The sequence below is a fragment of the Rhinolophus sinicus genome, linkage group LG01 (genome assembly GCF_036562045.2).
Source record: "Rhinolophus sinicus isolate RSC01 linkage group LG01, ASM3656204v1, whole genome shotgun sequence".
Lineage (NCBI taxonomy): Eukaryota > Metazoa > Chordata > Mammalia > Chiroptera > Rhinolophidae > Rhinolophus > Rhinolophus sinicus.
Window position 1 is genome coordinate 84,979,578 of NC_133751.1, and position 23,075 is coordinate 85,002,652.

Below are 23,075 nucleotides of genomic sequence, written 5' to 3' on the forward strand. Positions count from 1 at the left end.
GCAAAACGAAAGTGGGAAAAAACATAAATACATGGACACTAAACAACATGCTACTAGAGAATGACTGGGTCAAAGAAGAAATAAAAGGAGAGATCAAAAGATACATAGAAACAAATGAGGATGAAAATAAATTGTGTCAAAATTATTGGGATACTGCAAAAGCAGTATTAAGAAGGAAATTTATGTCATTGCAGGCTTATCTCAAGAAACAAGAAAAATCCTAAATAAACAACCTAACATTATATCTTAAAGAACTAGAAAAAGAATAACAAATGAAACCCAAAGTCAGGAAAAGGAAGAAAATAAGAAAAAAAAATAGAGCAAAATTAAATGAAATAGAAAACAAAAAGACAATAGAAAAAACTAATGCAACAAAGAGCATATTCTTTGAAAAGATTAATAAAATTGACAAACCCCTGCTAGACTCACTAAGGAGAAAAAAAGAAAAGACACAAATAAACAATATCAGAAATGAAAGAGAAGTTACAACGGATACCACAGGAATACAAAAATCATACAAGAATACTATGACAGAAAAAAAAATTCAATAATCTAGAAGAAATGGACAAGTTCTTAGAAATATATAAGCTTTCTAGACTGAATCATGCAGGACTGAAAAATCTACGTAGACAAATCAACAGAAATGAAATTAAAACAATCATGCAAAACCTCTCCAAAAGCAAAAGTCCAGGAACAGCTAGCTTCACTAGAGAATTCTACCAAATATTCAAAGATGATTTAATATCTGTCCTCCTCAAACTCTTCCAAAATATTGAAGAAGAAGCAATACTTCCTAACTCATTTTATGAGGCCAAAACCTGGTAAGAATAACACAAAAAAGAACACCACATGTCTCTGATGAATACAGATACAAAAATCCTAAACAAAATACCAGCAAATTGAATAAAACAATATATTAAAAAGATTATACATCACAATCAAGGGGTGGGGGTTCACTCCAGGGGTGCAAGGATGGTTCAACATGCACAAATTGATCAATGTGACACTCCACATAAAATAAAAGATAAAAATGATATGATCAATCAATAGATGCAAAAAACGCATTTGACAAGATACAACAGCCATATATGATAGAACACTTAATAAAATTTGTATAGAAGAAAAGTACGTCAACATAAGGGTCATATACAACAAACCCTCAGCCAATATCACACTTAAAGATGAAAAACGGAAAGCTTTTCCTCTAAGACCAGGAACAAGACAGGGATGCCTCCTGTCACCACTGTTATTCAACATAGTATTAGAAGTCCTAGCGGGAGCAATCAGGCAAGATAAAGAAAAAAAGGCATCCAAATTGGAAATGAAGAAGTTAAATTGTCACTTTCTGCAGATGACATGATTCTGTATATAGAAAACAATGAAGATTCCACCAAAAATCTATTAGAAACAATAAACAAATACTGTAAAGTGGCAGAATACAAAATCAATGTACAAAAATCCATTGTCTTCCAATGTACTAATAATAAAATTTCAGAAAAAGAAATAAAGAAAATAAATCCATTTGCAATTGCAACTAGAAGAATAAAATACCTAGGAATAAACTTAACAAAATACATGAAGGACCTATGTACTGAAAAATATAAGACATTATTCAAAGAAATTAAAGAAGACACAGAGAAATGAAAAGATATTCTGTGTACATGGATTGGAAGAATCAACATAGTTAAAATAACCATATTAACCAAAACAATATTCAGATTTAACGTAATAACCATCAAAATCCCAATGGCATTTTTAAGGAAATAGAACAAAAAATAATCAGATCTGTATGGAATCACAAATGACCCTGACTAGCTCAAGTGACCCTAAGAAAAAAAGAACAAGGCAGAAGGTATCAGACTCCTTGGCTTCAAATTATACTACAAAGTGACAACAATCAAACAGCATGGTATTAACAGAAACACAGAAATACTAACCAATGAATAAAATTGAGATCACAGAAATAAACCCACATACATATGGGCAGATAATTTTTGACAAAGGTGCCAAAAACATACAATGGAGAATAGAAAGCCTCTGCAATAAATGGTGCTGGGAAAATTGGAAAGCCACATACAAAATAATGAAACTAGACTGCTATCTCTTACCATATATCAAAATTAACTCAAATTAGATCAAAGACCTAAACATAAAGCCTGACACAATAAATTGAATAGCTGAAAGCATAGGTACTAATCTTATGGAGCTCAGATTCAGAGAGGATTTTATGAATTTGACCTCAAATACAAGGGAAGTAGAAACAAAAATAAATGAATGGGTCTATGTCAAACTAGAAAGATTCTGCACAGCAAAAGAAACCATCAACAAAACAAAGACACAACCAACTGAATGGGAGAAGATATTTGCAAATGATGCCTCCGATAATGGGGAAATATCTCAAATATATAAAGAACTCGTGCAACTCAACAACAAAAAATCCAATTAAAAAAAAAATGGACAAAGGACCTGAACAGACACTTCTCTGAAGAAGACATAGAAATGGGCAACAGATCTGTAAAAATGCTTAACTTCAGTAGCTCTTAAGGAAATGCAAATCAAATCTGCAATGAGATATCACATCACACTTATTAGAATGGCTTTTATCAACAAGGCAAGTAATAACAAGTGTTAGAGAGGTTATGGAGAAAAAGGAACCCTCATACACTGCTGGTGGGAATATAAATTTGTACAGTTACTATGGAAAACAGCTGAAGTTTCTTTAAAAATTAAAAATTACCATACAATCCAGCAATCCCTCTTCTAGTATCTACTCCAAAATTCTGAAAACATTTATCTGTATAGATATAAGTACCCCTGTGTTCACTGCAGCATTATTCATGGTGGCCAAAACATAGAAACAACCGAAGTGTCCTTCGATAGATAACTATAGAATGGAATATTACTCGGCCATAACAAAAGATGAAATACTGCAATTTGTGACAACATGGATGGATCTTGAGATTATCATGCTAAGCAAGTAAATCAGACAGAAGTCTAGCACCATGTGACTTCACACATCTAAATCTGAAAGAGACAGAAATGAACAAGTCAAAGAAACAAAACAAAAACTCATAGACGCAGGTAACAGTGTAATGGTTAACAGAAAGTGAGAGGGTTGTAGGGGTGGTAGAAGAGGGAAAAAGGGGGTCAAACATATGGTGAAAGAAAGAGAACTGACTCTAGGTGGTGAACACACAATGCAATATAAGAGTATAGATGAAATATTATAGCAATGTACACTTGAAACATATAATTTTACTAACCAATGTCAGCCAGTAAATCTAATAAAGAGAAACATATTATACTCATATGTATTCTTATCAAACAGAGATTGTCACATTGTCATCAGTTAGTAACTGTCCCAAGTGTTCATCTAGAGTGGAATAGATAATTCAAAATATTTCATTACTAAAGACAAAAGAACCTAGTTATGAAATGTAGATCCTCAATAAGGCCTTCCTGTGGAACAAACACAGAATTCTAATGGGACTTGTACACATATTGAGATTTTGAGATAATGATTCAATAAACAAATGATAAACCTCACTTTCTGAAATGTGTAAGCTGTGGAATGTAGTTAGCCCTTTCTACTACAAAAGTTTCAAGATTGCCACGGGGATACGAAAGTCAATTTGGGAAATGTAATCAATAATGTTGTAAAGATTTTGTGTGGTATCCGATGGACACTTGTCTCATTAGGGAGACCACCTCAGGGATGATGCCTGATCACTGCACTGTAAACCTGAAGCTGTAGTTGAACAATAGTGAATGTCAACTACAATTTTATATCTATCTATCTATATCTATATCTATATCTATATCTATATCTATATCTATATCTATATCTATATCTATATCTATATCTATATCTATATCTATATCATCTATTTACAAGAAGCGGAGTACAGCATTAGGAATAGAGACAGTGGAAATGTAATGGCTGTGTGCAATGTCAGAGGGATAGTGGATGGGGGAGGGGAGTTGTCACTGTGTGAGGGATATAAACGATAAATGTCTACCTATTACATTGCTTTGTGCACCTGAAACTAATAAAAAAAGTTTTAAAAAAGTTTCTACACACAACAATGACAAGTCCAAAACTCAAAGCAAAAGAGCATCGTTATTAATAACAATTTCCATTATTAATTTTGAAATACTCAAAATTAATTTATCCTTCCCATCCATTACCAACATACCTTTGTACCCCTGGTATAAGATTTATTGGTCTGTCTTGCAATAAAATTATTAATTTATGTATCTGTCTTTCATGTTAGATTGTGAGCTCCTAGAAGGTAGATAGAATGACTTATTCATCTGTTTCCTCTGTTTCTGACATATTACTTTGTATTAATAGATGGTCAAAAACACTTATTGAATTTAACTTTCTAGACTTTTTTGCATATCTAAGATGCTAGACTTTTTTGCATACCTAAGATGCTACATATCCAAATTTTATTAGATATCACCAGGCTAAACCTAATCTTCCCACAATAGGGCATTTTGGCTAGCAATTCGCTCTTAAAAATATAGAAACCTAAATATCTGGGAAGTAAACTGAAATAGATAACCTTGTATTAACAGATTCTTGGTTACTTTGTGCTAACTCTCTGTAGCCCTACTCATCCTTTAATATACAATAGCCCTGTGGAATTTGTGCCATTGTGGGGTTTCCTGGTTTCTTTCACTGTTGCACAAAATCTAGGGAAACAACGTGGGTTGAGGTTATAGCTGCAGCCTTTGGAATTAGACTGACTGATTTCAGACCTAAACTCTAACATTCACTCACTAAGGAAGCTAAGGCAAGATATTTAACCTATCAAAGCTTTGTTTTCGTTTTTAAAATGGAGATAATAGTATAGTTGGTACCTATAGGTTATTTTAAGGCATAAATGAGATAACTTATAATGAATACTTAGCAAATTAGCACAGTGCCTGGAATCTAATAATGGCTTAATGAATGTTTAAAAACATCTTTGTATTTTTAATACAGTGCTTGGAATGAAATAAGAACTCCTTAAATATTTGTTGAAATAAAGTGAATGGGTCTTGTTTTCTTTTGTTTTAGGCAACTAAAAGCCCATGGGTGCACATCATTGTGTTATAAAATAATCCTGATGTTTTTTTTATGTCTGGCTATATGTGCACTCCAAGTAGTGGGTATATCAAAGCATTGCTCTATCTTTTTATAAAACAGAGGTACCATAACAAGCAAACAAACAAACAAGATAAAACTGGTCTCATGAAATACATAAGTTTACGTAGCTATCTTCTCATATGTGTCTTTTTTTGGCATTACCATCCCTCTGTGTGCTGGAATTGAAGTACTGGTGATCAAACACTGATTTCTGAGTAACAGAAAGGTATCCTCACCAGCCTAAAAGCTTATTAAAAAACCAACCAAAAATTAAAAATTAAAAAGGGAACCATAACAAACACCAGCCCCATCACCACCAACAACAGCAAAATTAGAAGCCTCAAGCAATTCTGGCCTACAGAATTACAGATACCAGTCTATAGAATTAATTGGTTGACTACTGGATTTTCAAGATGCACTAAACTGATCTATTACAACAAGTATCAGTTAAAATAAAATTGGTTTATACTTGGCAGGACACGTAATTCAGAACAAAATAGAATACCTGACTCATTGTCTAAAAACCTGAATACAAACATATTTGTTGATTATGAAAAGAGAGGAAACCAAAACACACCTGACAATATCAGCAAATGTCAAGATATAAGCATAAGAACATGATCCACATTCAAATTATGTTGCTAAAAAAATCATCCCCCTTTTAAATTCTAAGCAAATCCCATTTCACGTGCCATCTCTGATTCTACTAAAATTAATTTTATTGGTTTATTTTCAAGATATTTTCATAGAATAATTTGCTATTTATGCATATGTGTTTTTTTATTCTAAAACTAATATTTCTAAATGCTGAGAAAATCTGTAATAATATAGCATTGCTATATCAAAGAGGTGCTTTTTGATGTCCTGCAACATAATAAACTACTAGATTCAAGGATGTAAAACTTTGACATAAATATTATGTGTAGGAGTAATTTGACATGGCGTGCCACTGGATAGCATAGTAGTTACTTTAAAAAAGTAGATCAGTAAGTCAAGATGAGATTAGAAAAATAGTAGCAATTCTGAAATTATTGTGAACTTTTTGAATACAACTTAATATGACTCTTAAAAAAATTCTTCTACTAAAGTTTGTCCTCAAGATAACATGTATAATGAGCTGATAATGTGACTGCTTTAATTATTTCTATTAACACTTGTATGTGATTGTCTTACCACACTGATACTTATCTTTCTATTTCTTATAACTTGAATAAAATATAAAGCACCATATAAAAATTATCTAAAATCCAAACATCTAATGATTAGATTTCTTGCCCAATGGAATATTTTATGAGATAGCTCTGCTTAAATTCATACATATTATCGGCATGAAGATACATCTATTTCTTTCCTGGTGTGGATACCAGAGTCTGCTCCAGTAGGGATCAAATTAGAGGTGATAGACAATTTTTTAACTCCTTTTGAGCTAGGCCTTCATTATTTTATTTAAAATAAATCTCACAAATATCATATATCATAAATAATACCATATAATAAAATACAATTCAAAATAGAATATGAAGGTTTTTGAGACTTCTATCAACTCATGTAATAAGCAAGTAGTGACTAGTATGTTGTTTTAATTTTAGGACTTTCAAAATTATACTTAGTATCGTGTTTCCCTGAAAATAAGACGTAACCGGAAAATCAACCCTAGTATGATTTTTCAGGCTGACATCCCTTGAACATAAGTCCTATTGGGTCTTTTGGAGCAAAAATTAATATAAAACCTGGTCTTATTTTGGGGGAAACGCGGTAATAGTATTCTCATGGTGCTTTCCAAGGATCTAAGTCACATGAAGAAGTATGAGGGTAGAATGTACCCTTTGCTCTCATTAATTTTTTTTCCTATAACCTGTACCCACATTCAAAGGCAAAATGCTATGTTCTGTTCAGATTGTTAGAAAGGTCAATTTAATGTATACTAATTAAATATAAAGTATATTAATTTATATAATAAAGTACAAAGTATATTAATTTCTTCCACGTGCACTTGAGACTTACTGAATGGCCATAAGTAGCATATCAAAGTCAATTCCTCTGGCAGAGTGTAGTAGCAAACAAAGGTATTAAAACAGGTTAGATTCTAAAGACTAGGTACTTAAGTTTCCCTATGTATTTATACATTTAAATTTTTAATGTATATCAAAAGACTATAGTTTATAGTAATGAAGTACATACTGCGGTGATAGAAAAGCACACACCTAGTCAACACAGTATCTAATTCTTTCAGAATAAGATTATCTGAGTGCCCACGATGTTTCTTCCCTCCGCATAAAAAGGACAGAATTGCTTTTCCTTTCAGTTGATTTAGAGTTATTCTACCATAGTCATTAAATAGCAGGGAACACTTAAAAATAGCATATGTAACACCTCTCGTGGGCTGGAGGCCAGCGCCACATAATCAAACATGTTAATATTTCTACAACAAACTATGAATCAACACAGCAAGTGGGATACATTTAGTCTATATATAGGCTGTTCAGTTTGAGGCACGTCTTGCTGCCAAGTGAGTTCAGGCTAACTTCATTTCTTTCAATCACTCCACAATAAACTCTTAGGTGAGAAGTACCACTAGAGAAAACAGAGACGACTTACCTTGGCACACAGAACCTCTCTCTTCATAGCCAGCATCACAGGAGCACTTGCCAATGGGTACAAGCCATTCGCCTTCTGTACTGCAGTACATCCTGGGGGGGTCTTCCTCCTTGGAATTGTTAACACAAGACCCTCGCACCTCCACCAAGGACTGGGAATCCATGGGTACGGTGTCTGGAAACATAGCCAGATTCTTCACTGTGAATGGGCACTTTTTGAAGTATACTCGCACAGACACCAAGGCAACACAAGCTCCAACATCTTGAAAAGCCAAGTAAAATCCCTTCTTGTTGACAGGACCTACTTCTCTAACCTCAGTGTTCAGTTTAAGAATACGGTCCCCGAGATCCATTTGAGTGAAACTTTCATCAGCTGCTATGGTGTCAATCTTTGTAAACTGATGCTCTCGGAACTTGACCCCGTGATCCTCATCAGACTCCATGTAGTACAGGTTGAAAGTCTCCTTGCAAGTTCCCAACACCAATGGAATGCTATTGCAGTCCCGTAGCGTGAACTTGAGCTCCACGTAGATCTTCTGAGCTGAGTTCCTGGGGACCCAGTTTGTCCTCAGCCAATTATTCTGACTGTGGTCCATCACATTGCACACCTGGTAAGTCCTGATGGGCGTGTAATGTTCATCAACACCACTGATTTCTTCCCACTAAGGAATCAAAGGAAAAAAAATAAAAGAGAGAATTAATAACAAGTAAAATGAATAATAGTGAATACAAGATTAGGGTGTCAATGGCATCACAGGAAATACAAAACAAATAAGCAGAAACTTTAGTGTTACTCATTATTGATGTGGAGCAACTCCATAACATTTTTGTTTGTTTGTTTGTTTGTTTGTTTGCAAGCTTCTCTGAGTTCAGTGACACAAAGTCATTTATAATTTTGATAAACACATTTGAATTGCATTGAAGTTTGTGGGAAATTTAGGAAAAATTTGCTTAGCAATTGATTGAACTTAGCCAAATATTCCAGTCAGGCATTTTCTATAACATTATAAAATGGTTTTGTTGTATATTTTTGGAATGCTTTTTTGTTTGTTTATTACTAAAAAATAGAATGAAAAAAAATACCACTGCCTAAGTTCATCTTTATTAATCTTTTCCCAGTTTCTGTCAGACTTCGGTAAAATCAATATAAATGGCAAGGCAAGATGAATGTAAATGATGTCATTACCACATATCTTCAGGCATGACACTTTTTAATGTATTTAATAATTTCAAGGAATACATGTTGGGGAACTATGAAAGAAAATTTGAAGTAAAAGTATAAACAACCCCCCAAAACAAACAAACAAACAAACAAACAAACATAAAACCTAGTATTCATGGAGAACAAAAGATATAAGTGTAATGAACATTTCAATTTTTAATATCTTTTACCCACATTAAATTTTACATAAGCAAAAAATAAATGGCTATTTGGGTTGTTGTTGTTATAGCAGTTAGGGTTATCCTTATACACATGCTTTTATTATAAAAATGTTTAAAATGTTTCAAGACTTTTTAGAACATTGAATCACTACTTCCTTTACCCTTAGAACAGGTTTTGAGAATCTCCTAATTTCGCATCAGATAGTTTGTGTTACTTACAATAATACAAATATTACACCATTGTTTCTAACTATTATCCCTGCATCTACACTTTTAACATGCCCAATTTTGCTTATTTCTTCCAGGAAAATACATCTTTAGACATGTCATTCTTTCTTTCTTTATTTTTTTTCAATTACAGTTGACACTCAGTTATATTAGTTTCAGATGTACAGTATAATGGCTGGATGTTTGTATAACTTACAAAGTGACACCTCCCCCCCAGCCCTGATGTCTAATAGTGACCTGACACCATACATAGTTATTACAGTATTATTGCCTATAGTCCTTATGATTTACTTTACATCCCCATGATTATTTTGTAACTACCAATTTGTACTTTTTAATCTGTCCACCTTTTTCACCCAGTCCCCCAACTCCCTTCCTATCTGGCAACCATCGGTTTGTTTTCTATATAAATGAACAAATAAAACAGAAAACTAAAAACAAAACAAACAAACAAACAAAAAAACCTCTTAGATACAGAAAATAAATGGTTCAAGAAATTTCATTCTTGAGTTCAAAGTGTTCTAGATCTCCCCATGATGTTTGTAATAATTTTCAAACTCTTTAGTTTGGCATTTGAATTTTTCCAAAAACTGTTTCTAACCTACATTTATATTTTTCTAAAAATATGAATTGAAGTTAGTGAATTGTGTTTTATTTATTCACATACTATGTTTTTTCATCAATGTGAAGTCTTGTGCTATTTTCAAAAGACATATTTGATCTTTTTTTTGTTTATGTTATAACTGTAACTGGACTATGCTCTTCTCTTTTTTATGCCTTCCATACCCTTGTCATGCTTCAGAAACTGTATTATATAACACTTATTAAATTTATGTCATGATATGTGGTAAGTTTAGTTTTGTTTCAACTCATTCGATAAATTTTAGACCTCTTCATATCCTCCACACTATGCAACACAAAACTTCACCTTTTGGGAATGCATTAAAATTATTTTCTCTTATAATACATGTAGGGATCATTCAAGGGAGTAACTAATATAAAGTTCTTATTAGATAATGTATTTTTATTTTATAAATAAATAAATACAATCATTGTGAAGCCCATTGGAAATGTGTTCCTAATTTTTCCCCATTAAGGGAATGGCAAGTTTTACATACTTTTAAACCAAATCAATGGTATCTAAGGTGTATTGATATTTTTTTCATTTATATTTATTAAAACCACATAGTAATTCCAATCTACAACTTCTAGTCACAAAATGAGGTAAAATGTTAATTTGTTAAATTGATGGTAACCACGATCAAAGAAATTTATTTGACCGTTGAACTTCATTAGAGAAAAAATAAATTATTTACATTAGTGTGTTTGAATTACCAAAACCAATTTGTGGGTCCCCACCAGTGTGAAAAGCATAGTTTAAAAACTTCTTACTCTCCCACAATCCTAAAAACAAGTAACTAAAAAGCACTACTTATTTTAATAATCATGATGATTCAGGGTTTAGAATATAAGAAAGTCACTACTTTTCTGGAGGCAAAATTGGTTTTACTGAATTTTCACACCCAAGGTTCATTTAAGAAATACGTTTGGATTATGTTAGAAAACCCTAGACCCAACATAGAAGATATATTTATATACTAATATAAGAAAAGAAAATATTCACACTGTTCTTAATAATCAGCAATATACCAGTTTCAAACATCCACTCTATGAACTTTTTAAGAAGAAAAGTGTACATGAGAATCTCAGTCATGAGGATTTTACATTGAAATACCTATAACACTAAAGTCATATTCAAACTGAAATTATGTATAAGTTTTATATCAGAAAAAAAAAGAATGAACAGAGTTGGAGTTCCAAAAATCTGTAATGTTAAAAAATTAGTATTATGTGGAATCTCTCTATTATCATTACATTGGCATTGTAAAATACAGAGTTAACAAAAACTCTAGAAAATAAATGTTTTCTGTGGACATTTTACAGAAAGTTATATCATGGGCATCATTATTTAAAAATAAACCAATTGACTTAAAAACTTTTAGGTCAAGGTTTCCTTACAAGCATTTAAGTATAAAACGTGAGTTTGTACTTCAACGGATGAATTGATTGCAAATGTCTTCTGCTTTGTATGAACAGCATTTTACTGGACATCAAACAGAGATGAGATTATGTAGAGATTTTTGTAATTTGATGTAAAATATGATTTTGATTATGGAGCTCTCACTGTAGCTTAACATTTTTCCTCTTGATGCTAATTCAGCAAGCTATCAAAAGTCCTTGAATGCAGAGGTATAAATTGCAAGATAATGCAAAGAGCACCACAATGCTTTGTACATAAAAGGTTGGAGAGAGTAATTATCACTTCATCAATTTGTAATGAAGACCAAATTGCCTGTAAGTGATGGTGACTTGCCATCTCGGACCACTTGCAAAAACAAGTCTCTAACTATAGCATTTACTGAGGACTGAAGACAGTAGAAATAAAATCCCTAAATGAGCATTTTCACAACAGCAGCAGCAAAAGCAAAAACCATTAATGAAAGCTGCTACTGTAAAGCTTACACTTTATCAATTTAAAAAAAAAAAAAAGCCCATATTGACCCTATCTTCCTACTTCAAGAACTAATGTGTAATGTTCATAAATTATGAGAGATGCTATATTGCCATAGTAATTGTCGCAAGGAAGATTCAGAAAAATAAAACGATGACATAGAATTGATGGCATATAGATTTGGGTGGTTCAAAGGATCTTTCTCCTGATAGTCCTAATTTCTTGTGGGGAAAAAAAAGGGACTGACAAGCTCAAAGGACGCCAGCATGGCAGACCCTACAAACTCAGAGACTGAAATCAACTTCAAAGGATAGTCTTAACATAAAAATGTCTAACTAAAAGCTGGTCATGGAGGGTAGTCACATCCTACCATGTTTCCCCGAAAATAAGACCTAGCCGGACAATCAGCTCTAATACGTACTTTGTAGCAAAAATTAATGTAAGACCTGGTATTATATTATATTATATTATATTATATTATATTATATTATATTATATATTATATTATATTATATTATACTATATTATATCATACCCTATCTTAGTAAAATGAAATCGTGTCTTATATTACCTTAAGTGAGCCTGTCTTTGTCTTTTTGCATCTAAATTAACATACGCTTAGAATGTCAGAGCAATCCCTTTTTCTGGATCCCTCAGGGCACACCCACCACACCAGAGCACCAGACCACAGAACCCCTCATTGTTATCTTGTTTCCCAAATACCATCTCTATCTATGTGCTGTAAATGTTAATTATTAACTATCATGTACTCATCAAAGAAAAAGGAGAAAGTGTCTCTCCACTGTACTTTTATATTCAATCTAAGATTTTCCCACTTTAATTTCTCCTACCCACTTAATCTACTACCAATGTATTTCATGTAACTCTCCCTATACCTCCTCCATTGATTCTAATGTATAAAATAAGCTGCAAAACTGTCATTCTCTGGAGCATTTTTTCATCTGTTGAAATTTTGCTTCCTGGTAATTGTCGTCAATTTGGCTCAGACAAACTCATTAAAGTTTTCTACAGGCTTAGACATTTCTTATGTCGACATCCTAAAGAAAATCTCTGCAAGATGTATCCAGCAGTAATGTTGTCTTCAGCAGAAGGGAATACAGAACTAGGAAGAGGTCATATTCTTTCTAAAGCTCAAATTCTCCCAAATCAACAATTCTGATATCTAGCTTGGGCCCCTGATTCTTACTCCAAGTGTTTATTATTAGAACACAGAAGCCAGAACGGAGTACTTTTTTTTTTTTCTTCCAGATTATACAATTGGAAAACATGTATTCAGACTCCCTCTCTTGAACAAGGTCATTCTGAAATCCATGCCCAGTACCATAATCACAGCGAAACTCTCCATCATCAAAAGATGGTGTAGAATACAAAGGAGACTCTTACTTTATATTTTCTAGATAGCACAAATTTATATTTTCTAGATAGCACAGTTTCATCTCATTGATGCAAACACATATTTTTTGGGAAAATATATATTTTTAATAATTAATCAGAAATTAATCTAATAACTATCATTCTGATAAACCTCAATTATAGTAATTAAAGATTTTTACTCATTGCTGATATTACTCTCTTAGATAACTTTTTAGCTACTTGCTCATAGGGAGTAAGGAGGAAAATGTTTGCTTTTTTTTTTTTCTTAAGGAGGGAGAATATATAATACATTTAGCGCATACGCTAACATGATTTGGGAAATATTAAGAAAATGAGAAAAAAATAACTTCATGATTTATCTGATAAGACAAAACCAATTTCTTAGAAATTTACAGATAAAATAAAAATAAACTTATCACCAATATTCTTATTTTACAATATTGCATTTACATTTAAATGGTTAATAAGAAACTCATATTTCTTCACTCTACAAAATGCTAATGATTAATCTTTCAGTTGACGTTTATGATTTTAATCTGGTTCGTGCTGCTCTTTCCCCATTCAAATTTCTCACTCCCATGTTTTTTTCCTCTTTGTACACACCCATAGTCATTTCAAAAATCAGTGTTCATCTTAGAAATATTTGAACATTTATCATGCATCAGCATTTTAAACATGTAGATGCATAATTACTTACAGTAAGGGTATTACTGTCAAGTATCAGGCACAGGTATATTTACAAAAATCATGTTTCCATTTATTAATAAATACATTTTCTTAGCACATTCCCTGTCTCAAAAGTACATACATACAGATATAAATGTATATGTGTGTATGTATTTCTAATAGTATATTATATAAAAAGTTAGAATAAAATAAAACAGTTGAGAGGAATAGAATCGTTTGGTTTTTGGGCTTTTGTTGTTGTTGATGCTGATTTTTGGTCAAATCAGAAAATTACATTAGTCACCAGGGAATCAAGAAGAGAGAAAATGGGGATTTGATGTTGGAAAGCCAGGGTTTAAAAATAGAAATGCCCAGAAGGGGCCTGCCTAGGATGGTACGGCCAGTAATCTTAATAGTAATAACCACTATCTATTCCCCCCACCCACCTTTAAACCTCTAAGTGTTCAGCAGAAATTTGATAATGGTATTAGAACTGCCTTACTGAATATAGGAGGACAACTTCCCAGTTTGGGTAAAGTATACTGAAAAGAGCTGAAAAATATGGAAAGTGCTGAAAAGACCAGAGATTATTAATGAGGAAAGCCAAAAACTGATTTCAGAGAGTGAAAGCAAGAATTAGAACTAGAATGCTGTAACAACCCTGTTTAGAATTCTCAGGAATATTTGGCAGTCCAAGGTACTTTCCGTAGTTATAATAAGACACGGGTTATGAAAAGTATTGTCTTCAGAAAGCAAGAAGGTGTGGGGGCCCTTGGGTCCCTTCTAAGTCCCTGCCTGGGATTCTCTGGCTTTACCCAGAACCTCATGCTCACAAATGTGTCCATCTTCGTTCTCAGCATCTCTCAGTTCCTTAAACCTCTAGACAGAGACAAGAACTAGAGCAGCCTTGTCTTTACCCATTCTAGGCCTTCAATTTTAGTGATTGTCCTCCCAGCTGGAAATCAGGGCTACTGTACTGATATCTCAGGGCTGTTGCCATATCACTGTACCTGTGGACAAATGTGCCATATTTCTGACCACAGTCTAATTCCCTTACATCAGTGGCTCTCATTTGCTAAACATTAGCCATGGATCATTTCTAAAAGACTGCTTCATAGGTGCCTATTCAAACTAATTATTTGTTTTTAAATTGCTTACGTGATCTAGTGTACCCCTAACGTGAAAAACCAATGCTTTATGTCTCTTGGCCAACTGGGTTTTTAACTTCTGATCTCTACTTGACCTGACTCCGATGTCAGCTTCCAACACCTCAAATTACCTCAGAAACTCTGTCTAAAGTTTCTAGATAGCCCTGCCTCTGTCTCTGTAGAATGGTATATATATATATTCAGTTGTACAAAATGTAATAATTAGACATCTGCACCCCTCACAAAGTGATAACCCCCGCAATGCACTACCCCTCTGACATCGTACATAGTTGTTACCATTGACTATATTCCCTATGCTGTACTTTACATCCCGTGACTATATATGTATTTATATAAATTGGCCTTTTGCTCGGCCCTCTTCCCATCTGTTTTTCTATTCCAGATTTGCCAAGGCTTAGAAGCTCACCTGAATAACCTCATCTTCTACCTCCCACAAAGAATTGTAAGATTTTATTGTAACAAACAAAATAAATCTAATCATACTATTCTTCTATTTCGCATCTGGTGGTAAATGCAAACCGTGTGTATTACAAAAAGATGTAAACAGTGTGTGGGGGAGGATTATCTTCAATCACATATTTCTCTTGGTATGAATGCAAGACAACTGGTTTTAGACATGCTGCTATTTGTATGTTTGCCATAGTTTGATAGTTTCCTACTGTGATTTTCTGTGGTAATTTTTGATTTTTAAAGATGTCCCTATGATAGCAGTTTTATTCAGTTCTACATGCATTTATTAAATATTTCTGTATGCAGAGTCTAGGGTAGAAGCTGTGTGTAGTAAAATGTTAAAATGTGATTTTTGTTATCTAGAGGATTTGATGCTAAAAGGAGAGGCACAAGTGTCACACAAGGCAAATGATGAAATGCTCTCTATCTCAGGTAGTACAAGGAACTGTGGGAAAGGAAGGATTAACACTGTAAAGAAAAGTCCTGGGAAAACATTAAGGAAGAAGGAATGGAAGGGTGGTAAGACTTAGAACTTGTATAGGGCATACATATAGAGAAAAACTGTTAGCAAACAGGAAGATCTGTAAGGCAGACCTGTTTCAGAAATTGGTTTCCAGTATAGTTTTAAAATAGGGCACTGAGCAATGGGTATGTAGGCAGTTACTTAGAACAGAAAGACGTGGGCCGATTTGAGCAACATCAATTGACACGTCTCTACTTCATCTGCTACAGTGAGAAACTACTGAAGAGAGGCACATAGTTAGCTCTGCACTGGAAGTTGGTTCTGAAAAGAAAAAAGGAAAAAGAAAAGAAAAGAAAAGAAAAAAAGGGAAAGAAAAGAGAAAATAGAAAAGGAGGAGGGCTTCAGAAAGACTATTGCAAAGATCCTATGAGAGGTATAAAGTTGACCTCTGTTGAATGAATATACACTGAACATTTCTTAAAAAAATTATAAATAGATATGTTTTCATATGAATGTATACAGAATACATCTACATGTACAGAGAGTAAACAGCTCATGATATTAGAATTTTTTGACTACTAAAACGTATTTTAGAAAGATGCTTGTTTGTACTAAAAGACTACAAGCTACAGAAAATAAAATAAAATGTATAGTAAAATTAATGAATTAATTAATCAAGGTACATGTATGGAAACAAATGCATATATTTAATTTTTCTCTTTTAAACCATTGTTCTCATTAGACCTCATATGCCTCCTTTCAAGAACATTCGATTTATATTTACTGAATAACTGTGGACAAACCTCTGTATTGATAATTGAGTAATGAAGGAAATAGAGTACTTGTTCTTAAGGAACATACAGTACTTAGGTCATATCCATTTTTATATCTATTGTTACTTTAAAGACATATTCATTTATTTCTTTATTCATTATTCTTTCTCTCCAAAATAGTTATTGATTTGGCTCATCTTATTCTCCCAAACATTTAGCCTTGGCTTAAAACTAAAAACCCTATAGAGAGTAAGTAAAATTAAATATCATGTGATGTGCAAAATGTTAAACATAGATAGCTAACAAGGCACAGAAGTGAGCTCTTGGGTACATAAGGGATTATATTTTAAAAATCAATATTCTGGATAGTTATGTGTCAGAGAGAGGTCTTAACTGAGTAAATATAAGACCATTTCCATGTTTATGAGCATTTTGTAATTTCTTGAAAGAAGAGGAAAATAAATTTCTAGAAAATTCACATCAGTAAATTTATGATAAATATTTTTATCATAATTGGTGAATAGATGGTGAACATTTTTTGGAACATGAAGAAAAGAATCTTAAAGTCTGGAACATGGTGGAGAGAAAACAGGAAAACTTACAAAAATGATGCACAATGTTAAAGACCAACCAAAAAAAAGTGAATATCTACCCAGGGCAATTGAACTGCTACAGATATCATTTACTAAAATATAAAATATACCATGCAAAGACCATCTCTACTAATTTCACTATTGTCACAAGTTTTCAAGTAAGCTTGCTAATTTGAATTTATTTTTCTTCTGTGAGAAGAACATCAATATCAAAGGAAGGATAGGAAAGATATAATTTACATCATAGAGGTTTGATTTAAATGGTAAAATATTACTATTTATAATGTAAAAGAGACTTATAATTTCAAAAATGTTATTTTAAAAACTATAACCATGAAGTCTACCATTATCTGAAATTGCCTTAGTAAAGAAGTGGTTGGTTAAAAATTATTTAAGAAACCATTTATCTATTCCATTAAAGTCAGAAAAATAAACATTATTTACATTATCAAAGGTTTTCTCACTCTGTCTTTCTGTTCATATATATGGCCAAATGACTTCACTTTTTATAGAATAAATTTCCCTTAAATATTAGGGAGTAGAACAATGAAGACTATCATGTTTCCAATTCTTGGGAAAAGTTTCAATGTGAAATTGCCCAATAAAAAGATAATTTTGGAATTCAGTATAACTGCTTGGAAATAATGGGGGAAATTCCATGCACATGGGCTTAACTTGTCTAGACTGAAAACGGTGCTAAGATGGACACTTAGAGAATTATTACAAATGGCCAACTATGTAGAAATTAATGCATAGCAGTGACAGCAGGACATTTCATATCAGTGGTGAGATTCATGTAATTTCCTGCTACGATAATAGGTCACAGCCACAGTAATCATAGCAATTTACGATATACCTGTGGAGCACTTACAGTGACGGAAATGAAATTAACTCATGTCACTGTGAAACGTGCTAAATTTCACAGATCTTCAGATAACTAAGTTTATTTTTTAACACAAAAAGTGTAATTCTTAAGAGCATTTTCCTGAAATGGAAGCTGCGTTATTGCACCAATTTTAAAGCTACAGAGAATTCTGTTTTTCTCACAAGAGTAGCAACCATGTGTCATAGGAATATTTTTAATCCTTTATCCTTTGAGCATCTTGCAGAGCCCAGATGAAAGGATTAAACTCTAGAGATAGACAGATCCTGGGTTTGAAACCTAGTTCTGCTACTTAATAGGAGATTTAATATACTGTATTTTAATTTACATATCTGTAAATTAGTTGAAATAATAGTAAACTCTTTCTATGAGTAGAGATGTTGTAAATACAAGTAGATTATCTGTTTAAAATAGTTGTAACAATATGCTGTACCTGGGAAGCAGTAAACAAATGTTAGTATTGTTCTGCTAAAGTTCAGTTAACTAAAAATGTCATTGGAATACAGATTTTCTTTCCTTATAAAATAACCAGAATGTATTTTAAATTCAAGCATTCCCTATTTCTTATTATTTTTTCACTAGTCTAGAGTTTCTTCAAATTTGTTGAAGGTAATCACTATTTTTGACAAGTGTAGTTTGTTTTATGATTTTGAAATTTTGTATATATACATATATATGTATATATACAAAATTGTTTATATATACATATATAAGTATATATGTATATATATAATTACATATATATAATGACAAAAATAACTGAATATTGGACTACTTAATATTTTTATTATACATGAGACTTCTGTCTTTTATCAATGATAAATTTGTCATTCTTGTGGAGTAAAAGAATTGACAATAATATTCCACACATTACCAAGTACTATAATTCTGTAATTTTACTAGACATTTGACTTAACATTCTTTCACTATTATATTTTAAAGAAAAAGTATATAACATAGGTGTATAACATATTAATACAAATATTTTTATGGTTCAATAAAATTAAATATTTATTATTATAAATTTTTTACTCTATACTGGGCAGTGTGTTAAATTTCAGTTTCTCATGTCTAAATGGAGATGATAATAGTACCTGTCTTATAAGATTGTTCAGTTACCTAATTAATGATAGTGATAATTAGGTGAGTACATAGTTGTTATTTGCTGTCATGCGTGAGACTCTGCGGGGTCTCAGTTTCTGCTCCCCACATAAGAATGCAGGATATGGTGAGGCCAAAAAGGAACACCCACGGAACCATAGGTAGGGGAGTTATACCACTATATTCTCGCTGGTGGCTGGGTTGGAGACACAGGAAGCAGGAGCCACACTGTCCGCAACCCACCATCCTAAATGCAATCGCGCTTGCCAGCCACCATATTCTTGCTAGCCCCCGTTTTCTGCTAGCATAGCCATGGCAGTTATATTAGTGGCCAATGACTCACTGGTTACAGCTGATGGCCAACTAGCCACAGCTGATGGCCATCCAATCACAGTTGATGGCCATTTACTACCTGAGCTAGCACCTTTCCACGTGAGGCCGAAAGCCTGGAAACTGCTCTCCTGGCTCTGTCCCCACACTTGCAAACTAAGTAAAACAAATATTTATTAAGCATTTTCGTGGTACAAAATTATTTTTGGTGCTATAATTATGATAATGCTGAAGTCATGATTTCCTGCTCTTGAAAATTGTGCATTATAAGATGGCTATTCAAGTTCCAGTCAAAATGGTGGAGTAGTTAAACGCCGCACTTACCTTTTCTCATGACCATATCAAAATTACAACTAAAGTACAAAAGAACCATTGAGAATTGCCTGAAATCAAACTGAAATGAAGTCCTACAACTAAAGACATACAGAAGAAGCCACCCCGAGACTGGTTGGAGGGGCAGAGATGCCGAACATGTTGGTCCCATACCCGTGTGGCTATTAAAAATCAGGAGGGATATGTAGCTGTAGAGGTCCTCCTCCCCAAAGAACTAGGGGTACCAGCACCACACCCAATTGCCCAGCCCAGATTCCAGTGCCAGGGAAAGAAGTCCTCATAATCTCTGGTTGTGAAAACCAGGGAGATTATGGCTGAGTGACACAGAGGGCTGCTGAAGTCCCAGTCACTACTCTTAAAGGGAGTGCACACAGACTTACTCACCAAGGGAATCACTGTCTCTGGGCTCCAGCGCTCGGGGAGTAACTGGAGGGTTGAAGGGACATATGAGGTGGGGTTGCGTTATGGTAGAATTGAGTTGCATGGTTGCAGGAGGAGGTCTGGAAGGGCAGCTTTCTCCCAGATGGAGTAGCTGACAGAATCTGTTGTTTCTTTGTTGATCCCTCACCCTTCCTGACATGCAGACACAGGTGGGAGCCATATGTGAGTCTCCATCAAGCTGGCTAACACCATCTGTTTGCCATGACTTGTTGATTCTGAGAACCCACCCCACTCAACTTTCAGGCACACCCAAACTGCCTGCCTTGGTTCATTCTGCAGACTTCCGTAGGGTCTCTCAAAGGTTCATATAACCCAGACAAGCAGCATTTGGCTTGAGTGTGTCCTGTACCTATGGCTGAGCAGCCCTAAGCCCGGCACTAGTAGCAGCAGCCTTGGTTCGTGGCCTGGCCTCTCAAGGCCCTCCCAAACATGGTGCAGGTGGTGGCCATATGCAGATTGCTTTTTGGCTTCTGCTAGGTGGTCCCAGGTGGGACATAGGCTGCAGCTGAACTTGACCCGCAATGGGGCTCCTCCCAGGTGGTTCTTGGCCAGCTTTGAAATGAGCTTCAGCATCACCCAGCTTCCTCCAATGATGACACACCCAGAAGCAGATTGGACAATGACCAAAGCTCTGCTGAGGCAGAGCCTGCTTTGCACAGTCAGCCCCTGCACAATAGCTCCTCCATACAGTCACAGCCAGTCCTCATAACCAATGAGCCCAAGGGTCAACCCTTCCATTGACATGCAAAACCAACTAAGGCTCAACTACAACAGGAGTGCACGCACAACCCACCCAAGGGACACAGCTGAAGGGCACAGCTCATGTGACCAGGGAGATTGCACCACTGAGCCCCACAGCTATTACATAAGACCATTCTACTAAGATTGGGAGATATAGCATCTCTGCCTAATATATGGAAACAAAAACAGGGAGGCAGCAAAAATGAGTAGACAAAGAAACATGTCCCAAATAAAAGAACAAAACAAAGCTACAGAAGAAAAACTAAGCAAAATGGAGACAAGCAATCTACTAGATGCAGAGTTCAAAACACTGTTTATAAGAATTGTCATGCAGAGTGTCATGCGGAGTCTCCACTCCCGCACCCCACATAAGAACGCAGGACATGGTGAGGCCAAAAAGGAACACCCATGGAGCCATAGATAGGGGAGTAATACCACTATAGTCTCACTGGCGGCTGGGTTGGAAAAACAGGACACCAGGAGCCACATAATCTGCAACCCTCACTCCGCCCCTTGCTGGCTCAGTCACCATCTTCTTGCTAGCCCCCATTTTCTGATAGCATAGCCACGGCAGTTATATTAGTGGCCAATGGCTCACTGGTTACAGCTGACGGCCAACTAGCCACAGCTGATGGCCATCCAATCACAGTTGATGGCCATTTTTACCTGAGCCAGCACCTTTCCATGTGAGGCCGAGAGCCTGGAAACTGCACTCCTGGCTCTGTCCCCACAAGAATGATCAGTGATCTAAGGGAGAACTTCAACAAAGAGATGGGAAACATAAAATTTGAGACAGAAAACATAAAAAAAAGAACTGATCAGAAATAAAGTCTACAATAACTGAAATGTAGAATACATCAGAGGGCGAATCAAAGGTAGATTAACTGAAGCAGAGGATCAAATCAGTAATTTAGAAGATAAGATAGCAGAAAACACCCAATCAGAACAGCAGAAAGAAAAAAGTAAAATAAATAAATAAATAAATGAGGAGAGTTTAAAAGGCCCCCGGGACAACCTCAAGCATGCTAACATTCGCATTATAAGAATACCAGAAGGAAAAGAGAGAGAGCAAGGAATTAGAAACCTATTTGAAGAACAATGGAAAACTTTCCTAATCTGGTTAAGGAAATAGATATACAAGCCCAAGAACTGCAGAAAGTCCCAAACAAGATGAACCCAAAGGGACCAACACCAAGACACATCATAATTAAAATGCCAAAGGTTAAACACAAAAAGAGAATCTTAAAAGCGTCAAGAGAAAAGCAGTTAGTTAGCTACAAGGGAGCTCCCATATGACTATCATCTGATTTCTCACAGAAACTTTGTAGACCAGAAGGGATTGGCAGGAAATATTCAGAGTGATGAAAAGCAAGGACCTACAACCTCAATTATTCTATCCAGGAAAGCTATCATTTAGATTTGAAGAACAGATAAAGATCTCCCCAGACAAGAAAAAGCTAAAGGAGTTCCTCACAATCAAACCAGTATTACAAGGAATCTTAGAGGGACTTCTTTAAGCCAAATAAATAAATAAACAAAAAAATAAAAAATATGAATAATAAAATGACATTAACTACATAGCTATCAATAATTACTTTTAATGTAAATGGATTAAGTGCTCAATCAACAGGTGGGGGGGATGAATGGATAAGAAAATAAGAGCCTTAGATGTGCTCCCTACAAGAGACTCACTTTAGATCAAAAGACACACACAGACAGAAGGAAGGGATTAAGAAATACAACTTGGTTGTTGCACAGTAGTCATGGGGATATAGGGTATAGTATAAGGAATATAGTTAGATAGGTACTAGATCTATCAGGTTGATAGATGGGGTATTGGGGTCAGGGTGAAAAAAGGTAAAGAGATTAATACAAATTGGTGG

General features: G+C 34.3%; 1 protein-coding gene across 3 annotated transcripts in view; it reads right to left on the reverse strand.

The window, feature by feature from the left end:
* EPHA3 (EPH receptor A3) overlaps positions 1–23,075 on the reverse strand; it is a 350,067-nt gene that overhangs the window by 236,927 nt on the left and 90,065 nt on the right. For all 3 annotated transcript variants that reach the window (XM_074333229.1, XM_019745445.2, XM_074333238.1), the window contains exon 3: positions 7,733–8,393. In XM_074333229.1, coding sequence (XP_074189330.1) covers positions 7,733–8,393 — 661 coding nt within the window. The remainder of the gene's footprint in view (positions 1–7,732; positions 8,394–23,075) is intronic.